This window comes from Zootermopsis nevadensis, unplaced genomic scaffold (assembly GCF_977971745.1).
Source record: "Zootermopsis nevadensis isolate Lab colony 2312 unplaced genomic scaffold, Znev_1.0 Znev_ptg000008l, whole genome shotgun sequence".
Taxonomy (NCBI): domain Eukaryota; kingdom Metazoa; phylum Arthropoda; class Insecta; order Blattodea; family Termopsidae; genus Zootermopsis; species Zootermopsis nevadensis.
This window is the reverse complement of record NW_028259140.1, coordinates 6,534,104-6,559,122: the sequence shown is the minus strand read 5'-3', so window position 1 is coordinate 6,559,122 and position 25,019 is coordinate 6,534,104. Positions and strand designations below refer to the sequence as shown.

The window sequence follows — 25,019 nt, the reverse complement described above, 5'->3', positions numbered from 1 at the left end:
TTCTTTTCTGCGTCTTCTCCTGTAGAAATAGTCCTATTCCTTTGCTCACATTCCGTTCAACTGCTCCTCTCTGTTTAAAGAAAATTAGACCAGCATCCTAATCCCAGCGCAACACAAAAAGCAATTAACGAGCTCCATTGAGTAATAAAACAAGTGTTGTAATGTTCGTCTACTCCCCCCGCTGCTTAATTTTCCCCTCCTTCGCCTACGCCTCAAACATTTCTCCTCAATCATCCCTGCTGATGCCAAGAAACTAGTTACAAAAATATTTTAAATTTGTTTCGCGAACTCTGAATCTTTATGATGCGATGCGAAAGCAGCCACGTTTGCTAATTTGGTTAACAGTCTCGTTTGTCGGCACCAGACTCTAGTATAAGTTACTCAAAATATGATTAGAACCCGCCCCTTGAGGAAGGAATTCTAAATTTGCAAGGGTTGTTGTAATTGTGAAGTGAAGCGTATTTATGAATTACCTGTGTCATGTTAGTGGATCGGACTGATCGATGTATCAAAGCTTAACGAAGTCTGCCTATTCAGATATAATACAGTTTACGATAAGTTGTTCCCAGTCTGTCTTTGGAAGATTTCATTTTAATAGACCACGGCTGTTTTCTGTCCAGTCGCGGTCAGTTTGCATATTGTGTCACCAGCACACCAACTGATTGCCGTTGTCGTTTTAATAGATAAACAGTTGCCTGTTTTAGAGATCGAAATGGCTAGGATACCTAGCGACTGTGCCGCTAGGGATAGGATACGCGGCGACCGACGCAGTAATCGCGCATAGCAGAAAGGCCGTTCCGCGCCGCCAGCAAAACCGCCGGACTGGATGATTCACACAGTGCGTGAAGTTGGGTCTTGTTTTTTCTTCCAGTAAGGCTAGATAATAGGAATTTTGTGCTAAATTTCTGCATCTGAGAAAGTACGGTGAAATAATTTAAGAACGGAGCATGCTTTTTCATGTCAGGCCATACACTTGCTGCATGAAATATTGTCGTTGCAGTTAAATGAACCATGTTTTTAAAATCTTTGTTAATTCATTTTGAATGAATACAGTAATTATAAGAATTTAGTAGTTTTAAATTTATTATTCTTGCCTTCATTGAAAATGAATCTTAGAGAAATAGGTAGGGAGAGTGTGGATTGGGTTCATCTGGCGGGTTCTTATTAACTACGGTAGTGAACCTTCGGCTCCCACGAATGTCAGAGAATTTAATAAGAAACTTGGTGTTTCTGTTCTATGAATTCTTCAGTTCCTCACACGAAAATCACATAATGCGAAGCTTCATAATTTGAACTGTTCTTCGTCATTATCAGGCTGATGAGATCAATGTAACTGAGACTGTAAAGGCATGTAGCACGCATGGGAGATATGGTAATTGCACAAAGAATTTTAACCGGAAATACAGAAGAGAAATGGTCACTGGGAATATATAAGGGTAACTGGGACGATTATATTAAAATTATCTTAAGGCAATGAATATGAGAGTATGGACTAAATTCATGTGATTCTGGACCAGTGTCGAGCATTTGCGAAACGGTAATGAACCTTCGAGATCCACACAGAAGAGCGAAATGTTTGATTTGGTGAGCAGCTGTTCATTTTCAAGGAAGAATCTGGTTCATGTAGGAGGTTAATGAGTCTTACAAGATGCGCTGTCCGGAATTGTTTATAACGAACCACGAATCAGCGATTTGAAGTGCTAAGTTGTTAGTAGTCATTCGGCTGAAACCTCAATTTGCCAATAAAACTTGTTAATTGGCGTAAAAGGCTTACATTACGCTAAATTGTTAGGATAATTGAACGCAAATTGGACTCTCATGCCTTACAAACGTGTATCATTACTATTCTTAAATGTACAGATCTTTATGCGTTAATCGTTCCTGAAAACGCAGACAAAAAGACTTGGTTTGTTACTACTATTTTTCAATAATTTCTTTCTTAGATACGCCTGTTGGAAACTCAATGAAATTATATTGGCATCCATTCGTTTCTAATAACGCATTCGATCTGGTTGAAAGAACTACATTTAACAAGTTTAATATGCCTATAACGCTTTAGTATAATTTATTATCTTTCCCACAAATAGACGTACAAGACTAGCTGACTATAGGTGAGTGGATTAATTCGTAAAAAGGAACACAGAGAGTTCCATTTGAAACGAAACCTAACCGCTACACATAAACCCCTTCACGTACAACATGGCGTAATCGACGGAATTACAGAATTTTGCACCTGAAATCGGCACGGCTGTAATTTAAGCTGTTTTGTCGTTTGAATAGAACTAGTCACAGATAGAAACTTCCAGTGTCCCAAACATTTCTTACCAGTCGTTCTGCTAATGAGCACGCCATGTTTGCACTTACATATCTTCTGCACATCTGGCGTGAGCAGAGGCCTAGCATCTGTGGTGACCTTGACTCGAGTATCACGGTGGATATTGGGAGATTCTGTTACACGTGGATGGGCCTGCTTTTGATTTCTTTTGTACCGAGCACGTGTTTGTTGTCGGGTTTCATTTTAAATGGTACGCTCTACAGATGTGAGCACCGACACTGTCTCTCAGCAATAAGTTTGATTTATTGATATAATAATAGATAAATTATAATAAATGCGGCTTTTAACTATATTTATTATATATTCTTTTATCGAAATAGATAGAATATTACTGTTAACTCTAATAAAATCTCTTCAACCACAGAATTACTATGCGCACCTACATGTAATTACATCAAATTACAGTCATGCGTCTGTTAGAAAATGCACAGTTCTGCAGAGATCTGTTTTTGTAAGACAGTCTGTGCAAATTGAGCCTCGTTGCAAATTTTTTTATTTTATTATTTTTTTTATTTCAACACCGCTGGTGTCACCTAGCAACGAAGTGGGTGACTTGCGAATGACGAAAATAAACCACGCTTATCAAATAGGCAGATTCATTACTCTCAAACTTATTAAATTTTGTTTAGGCGGTGTTGTTATAGGTCTATAAATGATAGACCTGCTCTCTTCAATTCTCCTCTGTTGTTTATTTAAACACCATATAATGCGTTGAACAGGACTGTTAACGCGGTCAAGTATTATCTTATCTATTCGTTTAAGAAAATCACGCTGGGAAATGCAATTGAAATGCTTTACGGTCGAGAACTCAACAGGAGTGGCAGTGGTTTCGTCAATTCTGACGACCAAACCGCTGACGGCCCCGACTGAATCATGATTTTAAGGGAGTGAGTAGTTTTAGCTGAAGTAGCTGGGCGAGACGAAATGAACGGCTGTTTGGAAAGACGGACCCGCCTGAACCGGGCTCCTTGCCGGTTGCTCCCGGCTACCGAACGGTCACCGCCCGCCAAGATATCCGGACCCGCCCCGCACGACAAAGCACAAACTAAGCTATCCATTAACTCGGTTTTACGAAGATTTCAGTGCCAAATTAGAACAGCGAGCTTCAGTATTAAATATTTTTCGAGGTTTGTTTATCACCCAGATTAAATTCGGGTTAGGATTGTTAAAAATTGCTTCAAATGCGTGGATTTGAAACTTATTGGGTCTGCAACCCCAAAAACAGTGAAACTACAGCGGTTATTTCGTGGGGTCAACTTAAAATGGTGATATTAAGATAAAACATTATATATACCTTATTAGGTTATCAAAATGTATTTGTTTAAAATGGAACAGATGTGAACGAGGAAAATATTCTGTTATTTTGACAGTGTTTAACCAGCGTCGCTGAAACTATCTTGAGAAGCTGATAATCTCTTAACTTTTCAAGAAATCCTCCTTCTGTGGATCTCGAAGGTTCATTACTCTATTCGCAACGGCCCTCAACTGGGTCCTATCTCCTAAGACGGTCTTATCCCGTCCACATGCGCACACCACACACTCTTAAGATACCATTTTAATATTAATCTCCCATCTAGGAATACATCGTCCAATCTGTCTCTTCCCTTCAAGTTTTCTGACTAAAGTTGTGTTTGTTTTTCTCATCTCCGTCATGTGTGAGTCAACTACGGGTCACTTGATCACGTTATTAATGTTTCGTAAAAAATGGCCCACAATTTATGAAACTCGTTATTGGGTCCAAATATTTTCTTCTGTTTTACGTTGTTTTAAACACTGTAAGTCTAAATTTAAATTATGTTGAAGGAACAAATGAAGTTTCATGTGTAGCCTGTGTAACTTTTTCCACGATTGCCAACGTATTCTGAGAACAAAAACCTTCCTACGGCATGCAGAACATGTGACGATCACGGCAGTCGATTATCAAAATTATAGTATCGAGTCTCATCATACAATGGTTGCGAGTTCCGACTATAGAGGCGTCCGGTATCATCCCCTCTAGCACGCACACACTCGAAATTTTAGGGTGTGTAAATTAACAATGTAATTTTTAGAAAAAATAAAAGATTTCATTCAGAATTTGTATTCTTTATATTACTTGTATTTGGAAATGTTTTACTTCGTACAGCATTAGGCGAAACAGAGCATGTTATTAAGTCAATTTTGTTTTATAATTTTTCATGAAAATATAACGATCATTGTATCTATAAAATGATAAAACTGAGAACATAGAGGACGAAGTATAGATCTCTAATACTGAAGTAAACCGACTATATAATTTCAAAATGAATGTGTTTTTTTCAATGTCTTTCTGAAATAAAAGAAGAAGCCTAGCTGCTGTGGTCGCATTATGGCGAAGTCGACCACAAAGTCACGAGCCATTTTGTGGCAGGAAGACAGAGAAAGCAGTGCCTAGGTTATTACCGTCTATTGTTGCATAGATGAACCCTTGACGACAATGCTATCATCCAGCTCTCTTTGGCCGTTCATGGGCTACGTCGCGCAAGGAAACCAAACATCTAAGCTGTCATGCACTGTCTGCTTTGCCTGATGAACTTCAGATGTGTCGAATAGGGTGAACCATAAGCTTTGTTTGGTCAGAGAATGATATAAAAGACAGATTGCGTGTGTGAGCGAATGCTTACAGTTACGTGTGACCACAAAACAGAGAAACCCCTATTGTCATGTGGGTTTCTTGTGTATTAATACATATCGAAATTATTATAACTCATCGCCGGTTTCCGTGTTCTTGTCGATGCTTACACAATGGCCGACGTACCGTCACCTGGTGTGACCAGAAGGGCTCTAATATAAACAGAGACACACATGGCCTGACTGGCGAACCGCCAAAATATATCTTGCCTAGATAAACGTTATTTTTGCCTGTCTTTTCTTTACTAACGTTAATGCTGATAGATCTTACAAGTAGATTTAAAATGTAATGATGTGATTTAGGTCTGTCCGTGTTCGACGTAAGGAAACTGTTGTTATATGGATCGTCTCAGCTCACACCTCGGGTTTACTTCTACAAATTCTATGAATTAGGATAGTATATTATGAAGTAGGTGCGGAGACTATATAAGCATACCAGTAGGTGTTATATCTTTTTATTAAAACAATACTGCCTGTGTAACGTTTGTACGTTAAATATAGACAAGCTAAATTATTTATTTATGGACCCATATCTGTTAATTTCTCAAAGCTGAGAAATTGTGATGGGTTATTCTCGTTTTGGTTGTAATTTCCGTCGCCTGCTTGAAGTAATGAAAATATTTCAATAAAATTTATTTGAATGTAATATATTTTATGCTTATAATTACTCTAAAACATGAATGAGCGGTGTTCTCTTCCTTACTATTGCAATTCGCTCCTACCAACTTTGTTGTAGACGGACTTTAGTTTGTGGAATATGAAATTTTCACAGCCACTAATATGAAAATGTCCCTAATCAGGATAATTCCCTCTAAAACGTGGGATAATATTTGCCGGACTAAATACACTGTGCTGCATCCTATAAAGTCATTTTTCTGTAGAACATAGAACATACGGTCACCCAACCTCCGCCTCATAATTTCTTGATTCGATTGTAAGAAACTTCTAATCAGTAAGAGATTGCTGTCTTCTGGGTAATTGCGCCCTGTCGTCGGGTACAAATTTACGGACGTTTTAGAGGTGTAGGCTGCCTCTATTAGTAGGGCGATGATCGCGTTGATGATGGAGGTAGAAAGCACTTGTGCAAGTCGGTAAATTTCTACCAGACTACACGGTTTAACAACCCAGAAGACAGTCATGTTCATACTCGCCGCGTTAGAACCTCAAATATCTAATCAGTTGTTCACATCGATGTAGTCCAGGTAATTTAAAATAAATAAAAGTGTACAGCAAATAAGTCTTGGAATAACAAGTGTAAAGATGTATGTTTAAAAGCAAGTTTGTCGACTATAGAATCTTGGAAACGAAAACATAATTACGTAGACACAAATTATTAGTTACTATTATTTTCAAACAACTATTCCTGCTCGTTTACTCAGAAATGCCGGCTATCATAGACCGCAATGCCTAGTTTTAGTCGTGTGTTTATGTGTTTTATTTTTGTAGACGACGTTGGGTGACGATGAAACACATCGCCTCTGTCGCTCTTCAGGGTATGCGCTTTTGGCACAAGAATAAGGAGCTCCCATTGCTCTACTTATAGCAAACATACAGATGTATACGTCTAAGTGAAATAATTGGAAGGCTTGATCGTGCAAAGTTCACGCTCCATGATATGGTTTAAGCTTGTAAAACAGGAAACTGATTAAAGTCTCATATAACTACTAACATAGGAAGGTCCCGTGTTCAAATCTTGGTGGGAGGAAAGCCATTCAAAAATTCTGACTGACGTTTCTTTATTTGTGGCTTATTCAATGACGCTGACACTAAATCAGATTATGTGGCGTCCAGTGATAGCTCAACGAATGGCAAATGAATCTGATAGGATATTAAAGAAAGCAGAAGTGGCTAGCGTTTGTCTTTGCTTACAAACGGCAAAAGACGGATCAGAAGTGAGGCCCCTCGTTTTGGTCCGAGGGTACGATAATGTGTTGCCTCATCAGGGCTATAGCACACTTCACGGGTTTGTGACAGATGCGTGTGGATTAATGGTGGAATGATGATTGTGCCCTGTCAGCGGAAAACCGAACGTATCGGGGAAAACTCTGTTCCATTGCCAATTCGTCCACCACAAATATCACATTAAGTCGTCCGGTACTGAACCCGTATCTCTGTGGTAAGAAGCCACCGCGTGTACGCCTGAGCTGTTATCGTTGTGGTAGGTTGCGCGTTTTGCTTTCAATGCATTAAAATGTAGGTCTATAGGCCTATTTCTCTGCATTATTTCATCCGCTTAGGTTTATTCTCAGTAGTCTGAATGAAATAATGGACTTTGTACTATTTTGCATTCGTTTTATTCAAATTTATTTATTTTAATTGAGAAGAACTATAAATTTAATACAAATTAGAATTTGACTTCTAGAGATTCTGTTCTTAAATGTTAAATAATATTAAGGCTATGACGTTCGTAATAAATGCTGACAAATTCAAGAAATGGTACGATACGGAACTACGTGGACGAGTCTTGACACTCGAGAAATCCGGGGTTCAAATCTCGGCCTCGAGATAGGCTACTCTCACTGAGATTTCCTCAGTCCCTCTAGACAAGTGCAGGGAATATCCGTTAAATTTTATCAAGACCGCTTCCTTCCAACTCCCTTCCAATTCATTAATCATCCTATTATTCATATAGGAATATAATTTGAGCTATTGACAACGTTTTAAAGCCTAGTGGTAACTATGTGTACCACCTCATGTAACAATCAGTAACTTTGTGTTATGTCCACAGACTGCATTTATGGGTTTTGCATAATCAGAAAAAGCAGTGACTCTTTCACTTATCAGCATTAACCAATGTAGTGTTGTGTTTTCTTTTAGGTAGGGACTGCATGTTTAAATGACCTATTATTAAGCAAAAGTTCAGTTTACAAGCGTCATGTAAATCCACGTAACAGTTAAACTGGAAGAATATAATAACTCCACAAAATTAATTGTGTTAGACAATGGCCGATTAACTGTAGCCTGATCATGATGAGACTTACTGGTGGCATTTACGAAGAAGAAAATCAATTAGCCTGGGTGACTTAGCTTCAATAATCAATTAGATCTTTAAAATTACGTGAATTGGTCAGTTTTTTCAATACGAATTGCTGCGTCATTCTTAGTGCAGGCATACCAGTACTAAAATGTGAACCCAAAACCTTGATCTTGTACAGCGGACATGTCTTATGATCAGGACAATTCACTTACTAACAAAAAAAACTAATCCCTATTTCAAAGTTTAGATGTCGCTGTGACATTGCTGAGGCTTTCTGTTCTATGACAATTTCCCTTCCAACTTTCATTTACTGAATATTACGTGCGAATAGAAACGCAGACGTGGACACAATTTTGACTAAATTCTGCTATTGTACTAGTATTAGACTTACGGTATTTTCTATTTATAGCTTAGTTACAGGGAATTATTTTTTCGCTAATGCCTTAGATTTTCATTAAATACGCCTGATTGTATACATGAGATAGTATTTATAAAATAGTTCTCATAATTTGACTTAGCTAAGCTTTTAGGACATTTGCGATATATAAGCTTATAAATTTAAACCAACATAAAAGTTGTTTTCTCTGAAGACGACCTGTCTGCTGGGTTACAGCGCCGTGTAGTTTGGTAGAAGTTTACTGACGTCCAGGAGGTACTTGCTGTCTTCATCGTCAGAGCGATTATGGAGGCAGCAAGGACCTCTGAGACGTTTGCAAACTTCTATCAGTTTACATGGAGAACCTTAAATCCTTCTTGTTTTGTTTCCCGGTGCAGTTTGTTTCAAATGCATTTTTCAGAATTACCTATTTCACGACTTGTAAAGATAATTTTAGCCAATTTTTATTGTTCTGTTGAGACAGTGTTGTAGTAATATTAGGGGGAACGTGTTATTTTATAAACCGCTTGAAGTCTATCGGAAACGTTCAAATAATAGTAGCCGAAGTAACTAGAAATCCTCCCTCCGGACACTAAAATTTGAGATTTGATACGCACTAAGACTGAGGTGGTGTGATGGTAGCTAGACTCACGTTGAGCGGAGCGAGGCGAGAGGGCTGTGTTGGGGGCGGTGGAGGCGGCGCTGGAAACCGCTCACACATCATCCGCTGATGCTGTTGCTGCTGGTGACATACACGTTGGTGGTGGTGGTGTTGGGGCCCTAGCTGCTGCCCTGGGCCCGGGGCACCCAAAGTTATGTTGTTTTGCATTAGTATCATTGATGGACATGTGGTGTTGGTAAGGGGGCGGTGTGATATGGCGCCACGTATCTTCTGGGTTTTATCACTGATAAAGTTTAGACGAATAAAAACACTTCTGTAGTAAACACTGTTTCAAGACATCATGTTTTATCTTTCATGGCGACCACAAAAGTACACTTAATGATCCAAAACATTTTCGTACACACATTACGGTTTACGTATTTCTTTTTGTTCAATGAAGATTTTTGGATGAGATATTTGAGTGTATCACGCTGTTACTGGTTTCATTAGCCAAATATTATTTATTTATAAATTACGTATTTTAAAATATGCCACCGTTCACTAGACATATGCTGTGACACATGTTCGAAATAACTGGATTTCGAATTTGACAATTTTTTTTTTTTGTTAGCTGTTCCAAAATATAAATTTTGTAAGTATTATTACACTTCACTTTCAGTACACACAGTAGTATATCGGAGGTATATTGCACACGAGATATAGTTTATTTTCACAGCACATTAGAGTATAAAAACTTTCGATTAATAAAAAAATTGCACACATTTCACATGAGTATGAAGTGACACTGCACCAGTTAGAGGTGACTGCTGCCAGATCTCGCAGCCGAAACTTCGGGTCCCAAGCCAAAGACTGCCGAAATCCATTCAGCGATACGTCTGAATCTTTTAAGAAAACACCTGGAGATATCTTTGCCATGTCATTGCCATCCTGGCTGTCGGATTTCTCCCAACGAGCGGAAAAGCAGTTTAAGAGATGCATGCAATAACCTATCTAGTCTACATCGAATCCGCTGTGCATAATACGTACTGCAGCTGTAGGTGGGGGCGACTGTACAAGCCATGAGGTTCACTATTTTCCGTACTCCTATTGGGAATTTATCCTCGGTCCGAGATTACCCGAGCAAATCCGAGTTTAACCGAACTTGTAGCATAACGTGGTCATGTTTTATACGCGTCAAAAGATACATTTGAATGTGTGGTTCCTCAACGTCAATAGACAAAAGATACAAATTACAAGAATGTGAGGATTTCTTCTTCTTTTCTTTTTGGAAAAGTTGTATAGGAAATATTGACCTTAGTCATTTTACACTGAAAATGAAGGTGGTCCATGTGAGGGTTAAAAAAGAGGAGTGGGTGAAGATGTGAAAGGTGGGGTCCCTGCATGTGAAAAAGGGTAACGAGGGGCAGCAAAGGGGTTTCACCAAAAAAGAGGTTAGCAGAGGGGGTGGATGAGACGATATGAAGAGCTGGGAGGGGTGTTGTAAGGAGCGGAGGGGTAATGCTAAGGTTCGGAGTGGGGATGCTGAGGGGGATGCTACTTTTCTGTCTCTGTACTTACCACTTCCATCATGAGGCCCGCTCCGTTCGCTGGGTTTCCAGGCAACTTCAACTTGGCCGCTGATTGGTCGTCGGGACGACGCATGCGCGGAGCAGCTGCAGCGGTGGGCATCTTGATCTTATCCCCCCGGGCTGGTGGACTCCCACGACCGTCTCCTGGTTGTCGCGAGGTAACAAAAGATCACAAGCAAAAATCAACAAGAAAAGAAACAGAAAGATGAATATACCTGATGCTGCAACAGTTATCAGTAACATTGTTGTGAACAGACATTTTTTTAAATTTATTTTTATTATTATTATTATTGTTTTTCAATATATTCACCGTTTTATAGAGTATTTACTTCTATGTGCCCAAGACAAACCTTGCCCCTGAGGTACTTGGTGCAGCAGCTATTTCCGAAATACATTTTGTTTTTTAATACGTGTTACATGTATTATATAGATTTATTTTGAGGCATGACGAGGCCTATATGAAAAAATATATTACACCAGCGTGATGTACGATGTTTCTACAATGGCGGTTTTCTGAAGTCCCCTGATGTCGTGTTCGCCCGGGATGTTGGTTGTTGTTGTTGATATTATTATTTATGAAGACTGACTTTTTTACTGCGAGGGGAAACGCGAAGATGCGTGTATGAATCGTTAAACAGGCCATATGTAGTGAGCGGTGTCGTTCAGTTATCGCAACTGTACAGCATCTTACATGTGGTCCATGACATATCTGACAACTCTTTGTTTTTGAATTGTTAACGAAGTGTACTTTTTGCGGAAAATAGCTGATTAATTACTAAATTATAAGATACAGTGTTTAGAATGCAGTCTTTTAAACAGATGTGATTATTTGTTTATATGTCAAACTAATGGTGAAAGGTTAACTGGGAAAAATTTCGGTGATTTTTAACGTGTCTGTGTTATAGTCTTAACATTTTATAATAACATGTACAGGTCTACCGTAATGATTAAAATAGCGGTAGGCATAAAGGGACTGGACCTATTAGTCTGGAGCCTATTTATATATGAGCGGGTGCAATATCATTGTCTCGTAGTGATAGGTCTTATAGGCTGTTATAATCAGTACAGTGAACAAAAATGTTTTGCATTTGTCTTCAGAAAGATTTGAAACTCTAAGAATGTGAAAATGTCTTCTGGGATGTTGCGCCTTGTAATGTGGCCGACTTGACTGATCGCCCTATTGATGGAGACAGTAAGCACCTCTGAAACGTCGGTCAGTTTCTACCAGACTCGTCGCCGTGAGAATCTAATTTCGCAACTATAGTTTTGGTCTTCTGGATTCTAATGTCGTGTGGACTTGTAAGTAGATATTAATGTTCCGGAGGAACATTCTGCCTACATTTTCAAGTCCACACAGTCTTAAAACCCAGAAGACCAACACCGTAAGAACACCTTATCTCATAAGTGATCAAAATGTTATCTTCAGCAAGAATTTTTCTCTTATTAATTTTCCTTTAATGTCTCTTACTATATTAACTTTTGTTATAATTAACATCTGTTAACAGAGGAGGCATTATATAGGCCCTAGTCTGTCCAGCGTACTCGTAAATATAGGCTTGAAGCAATCTGTAGAAATGTAGCCCAGGACTAGAAGCCAGATGTCATACACTGAGACCAAATTTGGTTATTTATGATTAAAAGGTGTTGCTTCGAGATACAGATCCGAAGAATAGTATTTGTCCAGACCGTTTAATTGCAAATCTCAAATTCTGTTAGGCGAGAGGCTTAGTGTTCCAACGGATTTCATTACCACGGTCGCCTTTCTACTCACACCTAGCATTTGACTCACCGCCAAAGCTCACTATATAGCTACTTTATCAGATGTTGTTATCGGTATAGCAGTTGTAAGGGACAACTCAGTACGATACTAGGCCTAAATAAAATAATACAACGTACTAATTCAACAGCTACAAGAACTACCTAGAGTCGGCACAAGAAGATATAATAATAATAATAATAATAATAATGTTTTAAATGTTCTTTTAAGCATATACATTTATTATTTTTATATTTCAAAGAAATTTGTTGGATCATACGATCCTACCAGTTACCAGAGGGTTATCTCAGATGTAGGCTCATCGGAAAACAAAAAAAAACGTTTCTATTGCACAAGGGTTATCGCAAGCAAAATATAACTAAGATTAGTAGAGATAACACCAGGCGCGTGTCCCTGACATTGTGTCTGCCAGTGAATATGCGAAAAGCTAACTTAAACGGAACAGATATTTATTTTACCATAATGCTTTAATTAGCTAGTTTGTTGCTTTAGTGTGGTTTTAGTGATACTCACGTCAGTAAAGCATGAATTAGTAAGACCCAGCGCGGGCGGAAGAACCTAGCGCTGTCGTCAGATTTTTCTCTGAGTATCAGATGGCGATACGCGATTTCGTATGCAGTCTCAAAGTTTCTGTTCGAGGTTTCTGGTCCAAATCTTAGCCCCGAGGCTGGCTATCATGATTAAGTCTTGTGGTTTTCCTAAATTACTCCCAGTATATGCGGCGATAGAACCTTAAATAGGCCACGAACACTTCCTTCCGCATTAATTTAGGCCTTCCAGAAACAGAACTTCTTAACTTCAGTACGAATGTTGATTTCTTGCAAGATTTTAATGAGTAGGCAATGGAATGGATGGCCGAGATTCGATTCCAGGCAGTATCCTGACCGGCCCTGGAAAATATTTCACGGTTTACATTAAGTTTCCTGTGACTTGTCGCTTTTATTTGCTTTAATTATTTTTTTAATAAATAGGTTGTTTTATAAATCACACGAGTCTACAAAACTTTAATTACAGGGGTGTACTTGTGGTGGACGCTGTGTAATAGGCCTATAATATTTTGTTGGTTGTCAATCGCTTAAAGGATGAAGAGTAAAGCTTGTTGTGGCTTTTTTGGTCACATGAATCTGATTAGCCCATCTGAGGATAAATGCCTGTATTTCAGGACGTGTGTCAGATCATTAGTCTCGGTTTATTCTGAAGTATTAAGAGGTAAAATAAGGTTATTGGTTTGTATAACAAACGTTAAATGTCTATTTAAATTAGTTTTTTTTTGGAGGGGGGCGGGGGTAGTAGCCAGTTCAACTTCAGTATCATTAAAAGCAGTAAGTCTGTGTTTCGTTTTCCCAAAGTAATCCTAACCCCTTAAAGTCCAGTGATAACTATTCGTACCACCTGCCTTAATAACTAGAACTCTTCGTTTCGCCCACAGAGTGTATTTGTGAGTTTCGCATTGTTCGCAGAGTAGCAGCAAATATTTCCTTAAACTGCGCTAAGCAGCTGATCTTAACGCATTGTGTTATCTTTGTGATAGGGACTGAAATGTTAAATAAATATTTTTTGGGCGAATTTATAGGATTTAAATTGTTGATTACTAATTAGTTTCTACTAAAGTGTAAGACAATTTACGTGTTTCTTATGTTGGAATGCTTCAGTCGGACGGAGTGCGATTATGATGTCTGACAAGTTGATTTCCGGTAGTCGTCGTATGGGCCAGTGGAGTTTGTTATTAACCTCTGCCTGTCTAAATTTATAGGCTGTTATCGTCGTCATAGAATTAGATTTCGGAAATATAGAAAATAATTTTGAATCAGTGAAGTCAACCATTATTGTGATATTATTTATAACCACTTAAAACCAGGAGCTCATGAAAGTAATATTTAAATATTAGGTACTGCTTCCAACAAGACTTAGTGTATTTTTGTTACAAGATTAGTCGGCTAATGTTGTTAAATAATCGCCATTCATTCCGAGGGACAAAGGAATCGAATCTGAGAAGGAGGTCCACAGTCCATGAACCAAAAACGTCGTTCATGAACGGATATTTAGGCTTTAAGCAAGTTTTACGAAAAGTTACAGTTGCCTTAATTCTATTCATAATAAAGAAGAAATGTAGAAATTTGTCAAGGATTTATCTTAAACTATTAATGACGTCGTCTTATGTCTCATAATGGTTATCACATTTGCGATGTTCAAGTGTCATTTAACAGTTGCAGAAGCCAACAACCCTTACCATTCGTCGCACAAGTAATCCACTCACATAAACAATATTTCGCATAGGTCATATGAAGTACAAATGACATACAGGTTGCATTCTATAAAATGTTCCTTTTACAAGAATAAATTGTATATCAGATTCGTTACATAGAATGTATTCATGCGTAGGTCTAAGCCAACAGAATCATTCACCATAGGCTCAGGGGGAGGTGATGGCGGTGGAGGTGGTGGGGGGGACTCACAGTTTGAGAATCGCTGTTGCAGTGAACAAGCCGTATACAAACACTGCACAGTATGTCCGGCGAATGTGTAAAATCCTATCACCATGCGTGGAATTACTCGTGATTTACTGACGATCGCAGATGGAATAGGACAACTTATTCTTGTACGGCAAGGTCTGGTAGGAGTACACTATTAATACTTTGTTACATAACAAGCAGCCTGTTGTAAATTACCAGATGTTTTACATATTAAATTACTATTCATTTATTTACTTAATAACACCTGTAAATGGGTTACAACTCACTAAATATTATGTTCATGGAGAGAGGAATTTTAATATGATAGCATGGCATTAAAAAGAATCACTTATTTAGAATATGTTTAAAGTCAAGCTAAATTGCATCGTCTAAGACCTATATATATTGCTCATATTAAAAGTCAATCTTAGTTACTGTTATTACTATTTTAGCAGGGAAGTTTCACTTGTATGCATGAAATGTTTTTGTATTTAATTCAAACGAAAACTGCTAAAAATAGGCTACTTTTCTAAAAATTCTCTTAGATCACATTCTTTAACCTACTAATACATTTTATTTGTGTTTATGTATTATGTAGTCCTTATATGCTTATATAGGACCTAAGTACGTTTTCCTTCGTTGTGGCGTCTATTCGCATGATCGATAAGGATGAATCAGCAATGTAGTGAACGACCTTCATTATACAAAATAAAACCATTGAACCATAATTAGGATGATAGGCCCTGTACTCATCGCCCTGAATATGGACCCAGTGAACAAATTTGTAATGTCGGTAAATTTCTACCACACTACACGGCTCTCCGGGTAGCAGGTAGTTAATCTAAATCACTGAAACTATTACATTTGCCTGCCCCATAGAAGAAGATTTCAGAATAACTAAGAACTTATAATTTCAATCATAAATTTTGTTTTAAATTTTATTTTAGTGCCCTTATATTTTTTTTGAGAACAACTGTTATTAAAGTCTCATAAGTGTTCGTCTGCTCTGAACTATTCTCCAAACTAAACAAATGCAAAGGGACCGTATTAGTCTGTATCAAACCTTTATAATTATTTATATGTCATATTAATGAACGTTAATTCACATAACTTTTAATCGTGAATCTAATAAAGTTCATTATGTAACATACATCTGCTGTTACATGACAATGTTAAAGTGTACTGGCAGTCTTGTAATCAAAGTCATCACAATTTCTCAAACCTCCCGGTTTACCACTTAATCTGCATCTCATATTCTCGGGTATCCTGCACACCAGAAATGATCAAATTTAACAGCGCGTGTTTGTTTCCTGATAAAACTTTATAAATTTACAAAAATCACCTTGATAATGTCTTTAAATTACAATAGAATTTATGAATCATTAATTCATATTTCCTCAATTTAGTCAGTCAATAAGTTGGCCTACTCTGAGTATATTTATTTATTTATGTAAAATACTGCTATTTTAGAGTTAGTCTAGCTGTTATATCATGTCGAAATTGTAAACATTAACAACGTTTCTGAGAAACTCACTGCCACCTCCATCAGGGCCGAAGTATATTTATGTGACTTGTCTCTGAAAGAAAATTAGGTCAACCGAACCATGAACTGACCCATTTACATATAGCTCCATAGAGATTATCCAACTGTTATTTTAAAGCGGTCTAAGAAACTCTACGGTGTAATTCATGCAAAAGTTGTACTTTTGCTGAAACCATCGTAGTATTTTATTCTAGACCATTTCAACAATAAGCAGACATCGTGACATTCTGTCATGTAGATGTATTTATTGTACAGTTTGGCTTTAACTGAACACTTCGTATGTCCCGCAAGAAAACAGGTAAATTAGAAGTGAATATTACAACGTATATAAGTCGTTATTACAGAATTTACCACAATAGTGAGAAAGTGAATCAAGTGTTGACAGGCTTGTGGCCATAATAAATTCGATTACATGAACACCGCTCTATAATAAGGTCAACATCAACATATAGTGCTCCATAACAGAATAAATAGCAAGTCATTAATTGAGAAAATATACACATGCTTTAGCCTACAGGTATCGTACACGAGACTATCGATACAGAACGCGGTTCGAGACGCCGGACCCTGAAATGCGGTAGGCTACTCGTAATTTATCCGCAGAATATCTACACATGCGCTGATCACCCGTTCACTCTTTCCATCCACTAATTAAGTGCTACAAAATCATCAACACTGAACTTACCGTCCATAATAATTTGTCTTACTGCAGACGACTTCATTTCACACGCCGCCTATAAATCTAGTCTGAAGTTCATTGTTCTTGCGCTGATAGAATTATTAAGTATTTTCAGAGACTGATTTAAAGTCACTAATCTAACTGAATTTTTTTTTCCATCACAGCGCAGGGCACTGTGGGTCGTTTTTAGGTTATAATCCCACAAGTCGTTGGATTTCTATTTGTTTCGTCGTGGATTCCGAGTTAATTTAGGCCTCAGTGAGAAATGATGGTTCAAGTCCGACAAAGAAACCAATAGCAATTCAGAGCTGAATAGCAATGCGCGTGCCTTTTGTTCGAATACGCCCTGTTTTCAGTAAATTAAATGTCACTCTAGCTTTCAGTTGCAAAATTTGGTACGTTAATCAATTAAATTGTCTACTTGAAAACATCTCTCCATAGCTCTCTATTTTATTTGTAGTTTCATGTTATACAAACAGAAAGCACACAACACTTCTCGACATTCACGTCAGCAGTAGTGAATTTGTCACCGTGAATTGTAACTGTCGCCTGTACAGTGAAATGTTCCGCACTGATGTCCTCGAACGAAAAGATAAGAGGCGATGTCGGCGTAGATACAGATCCCGATACACTTTTCAAGCACTCCACTGAATTGTCGTGTGGTATCGCGAAGACGTGCGGGCGTGTGTAGACGCGGAATCGGTCAGTAGACCGCCAGCACGCGGGTGGCCCTGGTACGTTCGGTCACTGCCGTCTCCGTTGTGCACCGGGTCACAGCTCCTATATACAAGGAAGGGTTACTTTTCGTTGGGACCGTGGACTTGTGAGAGAAGAACAGAGTCGTAGCACGGCGATGAGGGGGTAACACATCTCGGGCGTGTCGCGTCTCAGCAGGCGCTAAGGGGGTGTGAGACGAAGATAAAAAGAGAGGGAAGCTCCGACCGAAATGGTGTGTGTCAGGAGGAAAAAGGTTGACCCCCTCCTTCACCCCTTTTAACCTCCCCCGTATCCAATGTCGACCTGAGAAAGACGGACATGCGCTCCAGAAATACGGCTGATAACAGCTGCGCCGATCTCGGGATGACGAGGCCTTGCAAAGAGGCGGTGACACTCGAAAGGAAGTGCAGTCCCTTTGCCCCGGTGACACTTCGGTCCGACGCGATGTCCCGCCTCTTTCTTAACACTGCGTGTGACAGATGCCCCCCTACTCTAACCAGGCACTTGCGCCCCACAACGTCAAATGACATTCTGAGGCGTGTCGTCTATTTCTGTCAGTGATCGATCTACAGCCTTCGGTACCTGGTCTAACACCGGGGTTTCAATGCCCCTTTGAAATAAAACTTTAAGTTTCTCATCTGATACTTTGCAACTACACAAGAGAATAACAATTTATAATTTCCGGCGCTCCCTGCTTTCTCGTCACGAACACTTTCTTGTTACATCTAAACAAAATTTGATACTGAATTATTGTTAGGTAAGGAGCGGTAGTTAAAATGACAATATAGTCATTAACTTTCAGAAGACGTCTAATTTAACTTGCATAGATTGTTTTAATAACTCAACAGCAAGAATTTAATAAGCCAAGAAACAAAGTAGCATCGTCCAGGTGGATCCTGTATTGATGTGAAGTAGTGACTGAGTCAGAGCTGAGAGACTCGCTCAGCGCTCACTAGATGGAAGCAGAGGTCTGAACTGCGCACCCCTAGAGTTGCTTGATTACCCATTATCGGAGTTTTCTTTTACACACCGCGGAATGGAAACAGATTATTAGAGTAAAAACTATTACTTCTTGTAATTCACTTTAAGAGGTTTGACAGAATATCGTCACAGGTTTCTTTAGAGTCACTGGCCAGTGAAGTGTTAATATTTTTACAAGACATCCCTTTTCGACTTTCTGTTAACGGAATTGAATTACGAATGTATCTCGTGCAAGTCTGTCTGTCAACCGTCACAGTTTCAGACTTACGTGGATTCGTTTTCGTATGTATGTGAGGTTTGAGTAAGAAATGTGTTTCCGAAACGAAATCGACCATAATCTTGATTCTTTTAATATAAAAATGTGCAAGCTTACCTACGCCCATACTCGAATAAGAAGGTATCATCCGTCTTCTTTGTTACCATTCAGTCATTGCATGTAATCTTTGTTGATACGAGGATATTGGTGTAAAAACGAAGACTTGTTACACTTTCTTACACTGAAGAAAATTTCATCACTTCATCTGTGTTATCTCTTTGCACACGCACTTAAATTGTTCGAAAAATATTTATATATACCGATTACGAAATTTCAATTACATGTATATGGACATTTTCAAACAATTTCATACCATATTTGGTATTTAATAATATCTTTCACAGAAGTAGGCTTCTGTTAATAAACAGTAAATTAAAACCCATGTTTCAAAGTTGCGTTAATAAAGTTTAAACATGTTTACGCACTTCCACACACACTTTAATAGCCGAGCCACATGCTGAACATTTTTATTTCACTCTTAAGTGTGCATATTATTTACTCAATGTCGAAATTCCACACGTTGTACACCCCTAACGAACGTTTATCCATTGTTGCTTTAAAGAAGCCTTTAACTGATCCATTCTAGTACATCCAAGAATGCGTACCACTTCCAAAGATTTCTTCGGGCGCACAGAATTTCACTTATCACTTCAAAAACTTATCTGGTTATCAGATATGTCTGTTTAAAATCAGTGAAACTATGCAGAAGTGAAGCATTTGTAGGCCGTTCTCGAGTGCTGTCACTTTACCGAAGCATGTGTACGCTTCGTCACCGGAGCATTGTGGGATCGTCTGCAGGAGACGTCAACACTGCACAATGCACTCTACGCTCGTCTGCACACCGGGCGACCGTCAGGCAGTCACTGGCTGGAGCGACGCGACACACTATAGCAGAGTCGTCCTTTCGCTTCCCCTCCAGTGTTATTTCCCCTCTTTCCCTAATACCACCACCACCACTATCATCTGTCCCGTCCAGTCCCCTCCCCCACCGCCCATCTCCATAACATCCTCACGGGATTAGGCCTATGAAATGTCACCAACGAACCAGCGACAAGCAATTCGAGCCAATGGGCGGTGACTAAACTAGCAAAGGGCCCGCGTCGCTCTCCGAGTGTCTGTTCCACGGTTTCCCTCTCATTTGCTGTCTTTGTCGGTGTTGCACAGGTGACAGAAGGACAATACAAGCGCCTGCGATGTTCGTGCTCACACAGGACCACTCCACTCGATAATGCCGCGAGCCAGCTGAGCTCTTTTGTTTATGTCATGGTCCAGCGTCGGTAATCATTGATCCTTATCGGTTACTGCTGTGTGTTAGTATACGTGGAATGACGCTTAGAGTCCTTTGGCAGCTGGGATAAACGAATTTATTGTTCAACGTTGACATTATTCGATTTTAAAGCGTGTCAACGAAACTTACATGCGAGCCTGTGTTTATAGTTATTATTATTATTTAGCGTTCTGTCAGACGACAGGTCCATATGAACAGGATCCTTGCATCCTTTTCTCGGACTGGGACCTGTTCATATACGTTCTTGGCAGATGATCCAGAAGTGGTTTGCCATTGCCTTCTTCTGTGTGTGAATGGAGTAATTGTTGGGATGCCACGGAGAAACCGGGGAAGCCCCCGGAGGAAAACTCCGTGTTGCCTAGACCACGGCCTTGCCCAACACAAGTTATAAATTCGGGCACCGCCGGGAATCGAACTCGAAACCCCCAGGATTACAAGGCCAGCGTTCTAACCGCTAGACCACCGTGGCTTGTGTTTATAGTAGGGGTTCTCAAACTTTTAACTCGAGCTTGATGAGTTCTAGAAATGGAAGGCAATTCATTGACACACTGTCGCAGTTTCTTAAAAATGCTACTGGTTTCCTACTGTTATAAGTAGATCCACATCTTAATCATTATTTTGACAGAATAAACCTCTGCTGAGATATTTGACGCTGATTTTGAGTGAGTAACCTTGCAGTATTAGGTTCAGTTTGTAGTTGTTAGGATTCGCCTACATTCCGCCCAACTGCTCTTCAGTAAGGTCCATTCCGGTTCATGATTTGGCCTTCGTCGTCAGACTGTAGGTATATACTTGTTAACATAGCATGTTTTCTGATATCAGGTAACTGTTTTCATCTCTACAGATTGACGCAGTAGGTGCAGATAAATATTTACGATGGCGACGCGAAACACGTCGACGGGTCAAGGAACTATGGTCTCTGAGCTCAGATAAATTGACCTTCGATACAGACAACATTCTTAAGTTAAGAGTGCATTGACATGATTATTTCACAATTTCTGAAGCTGAAGGAAGACTCATTCTTTCGCCATTTTGAACTTCGATTTAATACACCAGTCTGATTGGGGACACTGAAACCTGTGAGTCGCCATTTTGTTAATGAAAGCCTTAAAATGATTTCATTACATTTCCTACTTCAGTGGCCAGTTCTAAGAAGAAACGGGCGTAGATGACATTCCAATTAGACTGATTGGTAACTTCTTCATCGAGATCTGATCGGAGCGTCCTGTGAGACACTTATCAGGCCTCGTGAATCTGAAAATCTTAACGACTTGTGAATCACTTTAACATCATTTACCGCAATAACCAGTTTACCATGAAGACGCAGACAGTAGTTTTCTCTCCTTACTGGGCACTTATACGCCTAACTCCAGAAGATCCGAAGGCTCTGAGAGTGGTCGACCGAACAACCAGTCGTTTCCACATCGGATCGCTCAATCGGTCAGTTATTAGGCTGCTGGCTAGACGATCGGGCTTTGATTCCCGATAGGGAAAGAATTTTTTTTCCTATAAAGTCCAGACCGGGATCTGAAGCCAACCCACCGCCCTGTCGAATGGGAACCGGAGTTAAGGTAGCTGGGTTGTGTAGCTAACCACTCACCTCCTCATAGTACAGAGGTTAAGAATGCGGGGAGCTGTACCTTCACTCTCCATACATCTTTACTGCGTGGAGCTTAGTTAAGCACCAGAGACAGTCTTACCGACTTTTTCAGTGACCGCGAGATCCTCCAAGTTGAATTGAATGTTCTTTAAGGAACCTTCGTCTGTCTTCGTATCTCTTGACCGGAATGGAGGAAACGTTGTCCTAATTAACTCCATGGAGCAAAGTCCTTGTTGAATTGCTAATAAAAGATTCCCGTCTCTTACGGAATCGGAAGGTTCTATGGAAGACGGTAACACAGAACGTTGTCAGAGCAGAAAACACCTGAACTGCTGTTTGAATACAGAGGTGCAGGTCTCCACGGTAGCGACTGCGAAACAAATGCCCCTTGCAAAGCGTCGTGGTAAGTAGACCAGCCATTGACTGTTTCAGTTAGCAACGCGCCAATTTGTATGGAGGTTAACGGAGTCGATGAGAGGTGCAGAATTACAGGTTAGGTTACATTTTGTTTTCTGACACAAACTTCAAGGCTTAGGCCCTACAGGCCTGTGTCAATGAAGACAGTTCTGCGCGCTGTCATCAGTTCAGTTGGTTTCTTCACCGTCGCTCCCAAATATTTGAACTTTGTCACATATTCAAGGGATTTATTAGCTGCGCCTATATATTAATAATTTTATCCAATATTCTCATCCCGTGTCTTATGGCTAACGAACTGTAGGACAATTACTGAAATTGTGTTATTTTTGTAAATTATTTTGACTTTAGTTCAGACTAGTAGGACTAATTGGACCTTTTTTTTTTTAGAAACGTTTTTGTCGAATGTTTTTCACTTTTCCTTATCCTACTTGAAAGATCGGGGATTCCATTCTTGGCCCGGAGGACTGATTGCCATTTTCGTAATTTCCTTTCAGATATATGTCGGGTTAGTAACTTAAAATATGCCACGACATATTCCTTCTGCATCTTTCCTGATATTTCACTTCAATTCTTTCTATCAGCGTTACACGTAACCAATGCAGACCGTAGTTGAGGAATAATCATTAAACTAATAAAAAGAAACAATTTCTTAGACATTTCCCTGATGGTATTGCGACACGTTACAAGAAACATATTATAGACCTGCTACCAGCCTATTTTAACACATGCTGGATGGATGGATGGCTGATGGAGTGAAGGAGTCGTGGTTTTGAGGAGAACGCACGTCCTGGGGACTGGAATCTATTCAAGTGTTTAGGAACAAGACTTTAGTTCCGGAATAGCGCATTCAGCGCTGCAGGCAGGGACTTCTGTGTTGAGCATTCAGTGTGCTGGTAAGGTCGACTATTATTAGTACGCTGTGAAAATACACAAAGTATTGACAAGGTCCAGCGTTTTCAGTGACGTTCTGATCATCACCATTTCTTTCTACACTTATTTTAAATTCAGATTACAAACTGTTAAGTTAATTTAAATGTTAACATTGATGGGGGTCAACTGAGGGCTAAGATTTTGAGGCTATTATAAGTACGCATGAATCTTCTAAGAGTACATTTTTAACATGATTGTCTTCTGGGAAATTGCGCCATATATTGTGGCAGACGTTTCCCTGATGATGGAGCGGGAAGCGCCTCTGAAACGTCGATAAATTTCTACCAGGCTACACACCGCAATATTCTAGAAGACAGCCACATACGTAATCGTGAGAGCCTGCATCCTTGCCTTGCAACAAAAATAGGTTTTAGAAAAATATCGATTGTTTGATTGATTGTCAGTTATTTGTGTCTGTAATGTACGCGTTATTTCCTGGACCCAAAAGGCTAAATCCCTGAAGAAGAAATTGTACAAGTTTACATGCAGTGTTAAGAATTATTGCTATTTTACTAATTCTTGACACACTGGGAGGTCTTATCACTTTACTGATGAGTCTGACCTTGTTCTGCTGATACAAAACACTGGACGGACGAATGAGTGAATTAATAAATAAGTGGGCTCAGATTAATGAATAAGTTAGTGAGTGGGTGAAGGAAAGAATTAATAGATATTGATTACAGGAGCATTAATCATGATACGTCCGTCATTGCAAATATCATTACAAAATAATTATCACGTTCTCATATTTTCATTGTAACTTCAGGTCTGTATTTTCACCTAATTAGCGAGTAGTATGATGTAACGTTAATAGTCTATCATAGTTATGCATAGGTACGCAGTTAAAATCTCATCTTGTTTATCTTATTGACTGTCATGGCATGGAAGTCTAATGATGATATGCCTTTAATCAAGAACTGGTCATGGCATGGCATACTTTTCGGCAGTATTGTGGCATTTTCGTTGAGGGACTGAGGAAAACAATGAAAACATCAATCACTATATCCGGTCTTTGGGCCGAGATTTTAACCCGGAACTTCCCGATGCAGGATTAATAAACATTCTGCCGCGAATACAACTGGAAATAACAGAGGCGTATGTATATAATAGGTCTAATAAAATTGTACCAAAGGAAACAGCTATAATATATTATAATATCCTATAACAAATCTCTCTTGAATTGCTGAAATTGGGTCAGTGGTTATAATTCAAAAAACCTTTTTATTCTTAAAAATAAGTAAATTAATGCTCGTTGATACTATTGGTATATTTTCAGGGATCTATTCAGTTAGCAAGAAATGATTTAGATTTTGAACCAGTAAATTACCTGATCCGTAATTTCTAAGGAGAAATCAATGACAACGTGAAGGGCGCATATAACTTCAGTTAAACACAGGAGGTGTCAGCCATTGTTCATAATGAGACTTCCTTTACAAGCCGTAAACTCTGCTATCTAGAAACACCTTGAGTGAAATAAAAGAATTTTGTCATCCGTAACACAAATTATAGGTTTCTTGCTTATTTTTTAACAACAGTTGAGTAGGATTATATTATACTACACTTTTATTAAATCTTGCGATTCTTTGGGTGTTCAGCTTTTCGTTTCATTTTCTCATTCTCTTTTAAAAGCAAGAGAAGAAAAGAAACGAAACTAGAAAAATAAAATCTTCAGTTGAATTCAGCATATATATATGCACAATTGTCTTGGTGAATTTTCTGTTAAGTTGCTTTAAGATCGTCAGTGCGTTAAATTAATGCCGCCTACGTACTAACGAGCCAGAAAGCAAGCGA

At 39.1% G+C, this 25,019-nt stretch overlaps 1 protein-coding gene and 1 long non-coding RNA gene across 6 annotated transcripts in view; one reads left to right on the top strand and one right to left on the bottom strand.

The window, feature by feature from the left end:
- Positions 1 to 19,843, bottom strand: part of LOC110829814 (zinc finger protein basonuclin-2) — a 249,162-nt gene extending 229,319 nt beyond the window's left edge. For 3 of the 5 annotated variants that reach the window (XM_022063929.2, XM_022063931.2, XM_087344947.1), the window contains exons 1-2: positions 19,051 to 19,843; positions 10,517 to 10,671 (exon numbers count right to left, since the gene is read on the bottom strand). In XM_022063929.2, coding sequence (XP_021919621.1) covers positions 10,517 to 10,671; positions 19,051 to 19,081 — 186 coding nt within the window. In that variant the 5' untranslated portion in view covers positions 19,082 to 19,843. Of the gene's footprint in view, positions 1 to 8,989; positions 10,072 to 10,516; positions 10,672 to 19,050 lie in introns of those variants that run through there. The other 2 variants (XM_022063930.2, XM_087344946.1) reach the window with 1 other exon arrangement.
- LOC110829823 (uncharacterized) overlaps positions 1 to 25,019 on the top strand; it is a 371,352-nt gene that overhangs the window by 89,585 nt on the left and 256,748 nt on the right. The gene's annotated exons all lie outside the window — the stretch shown is intronic.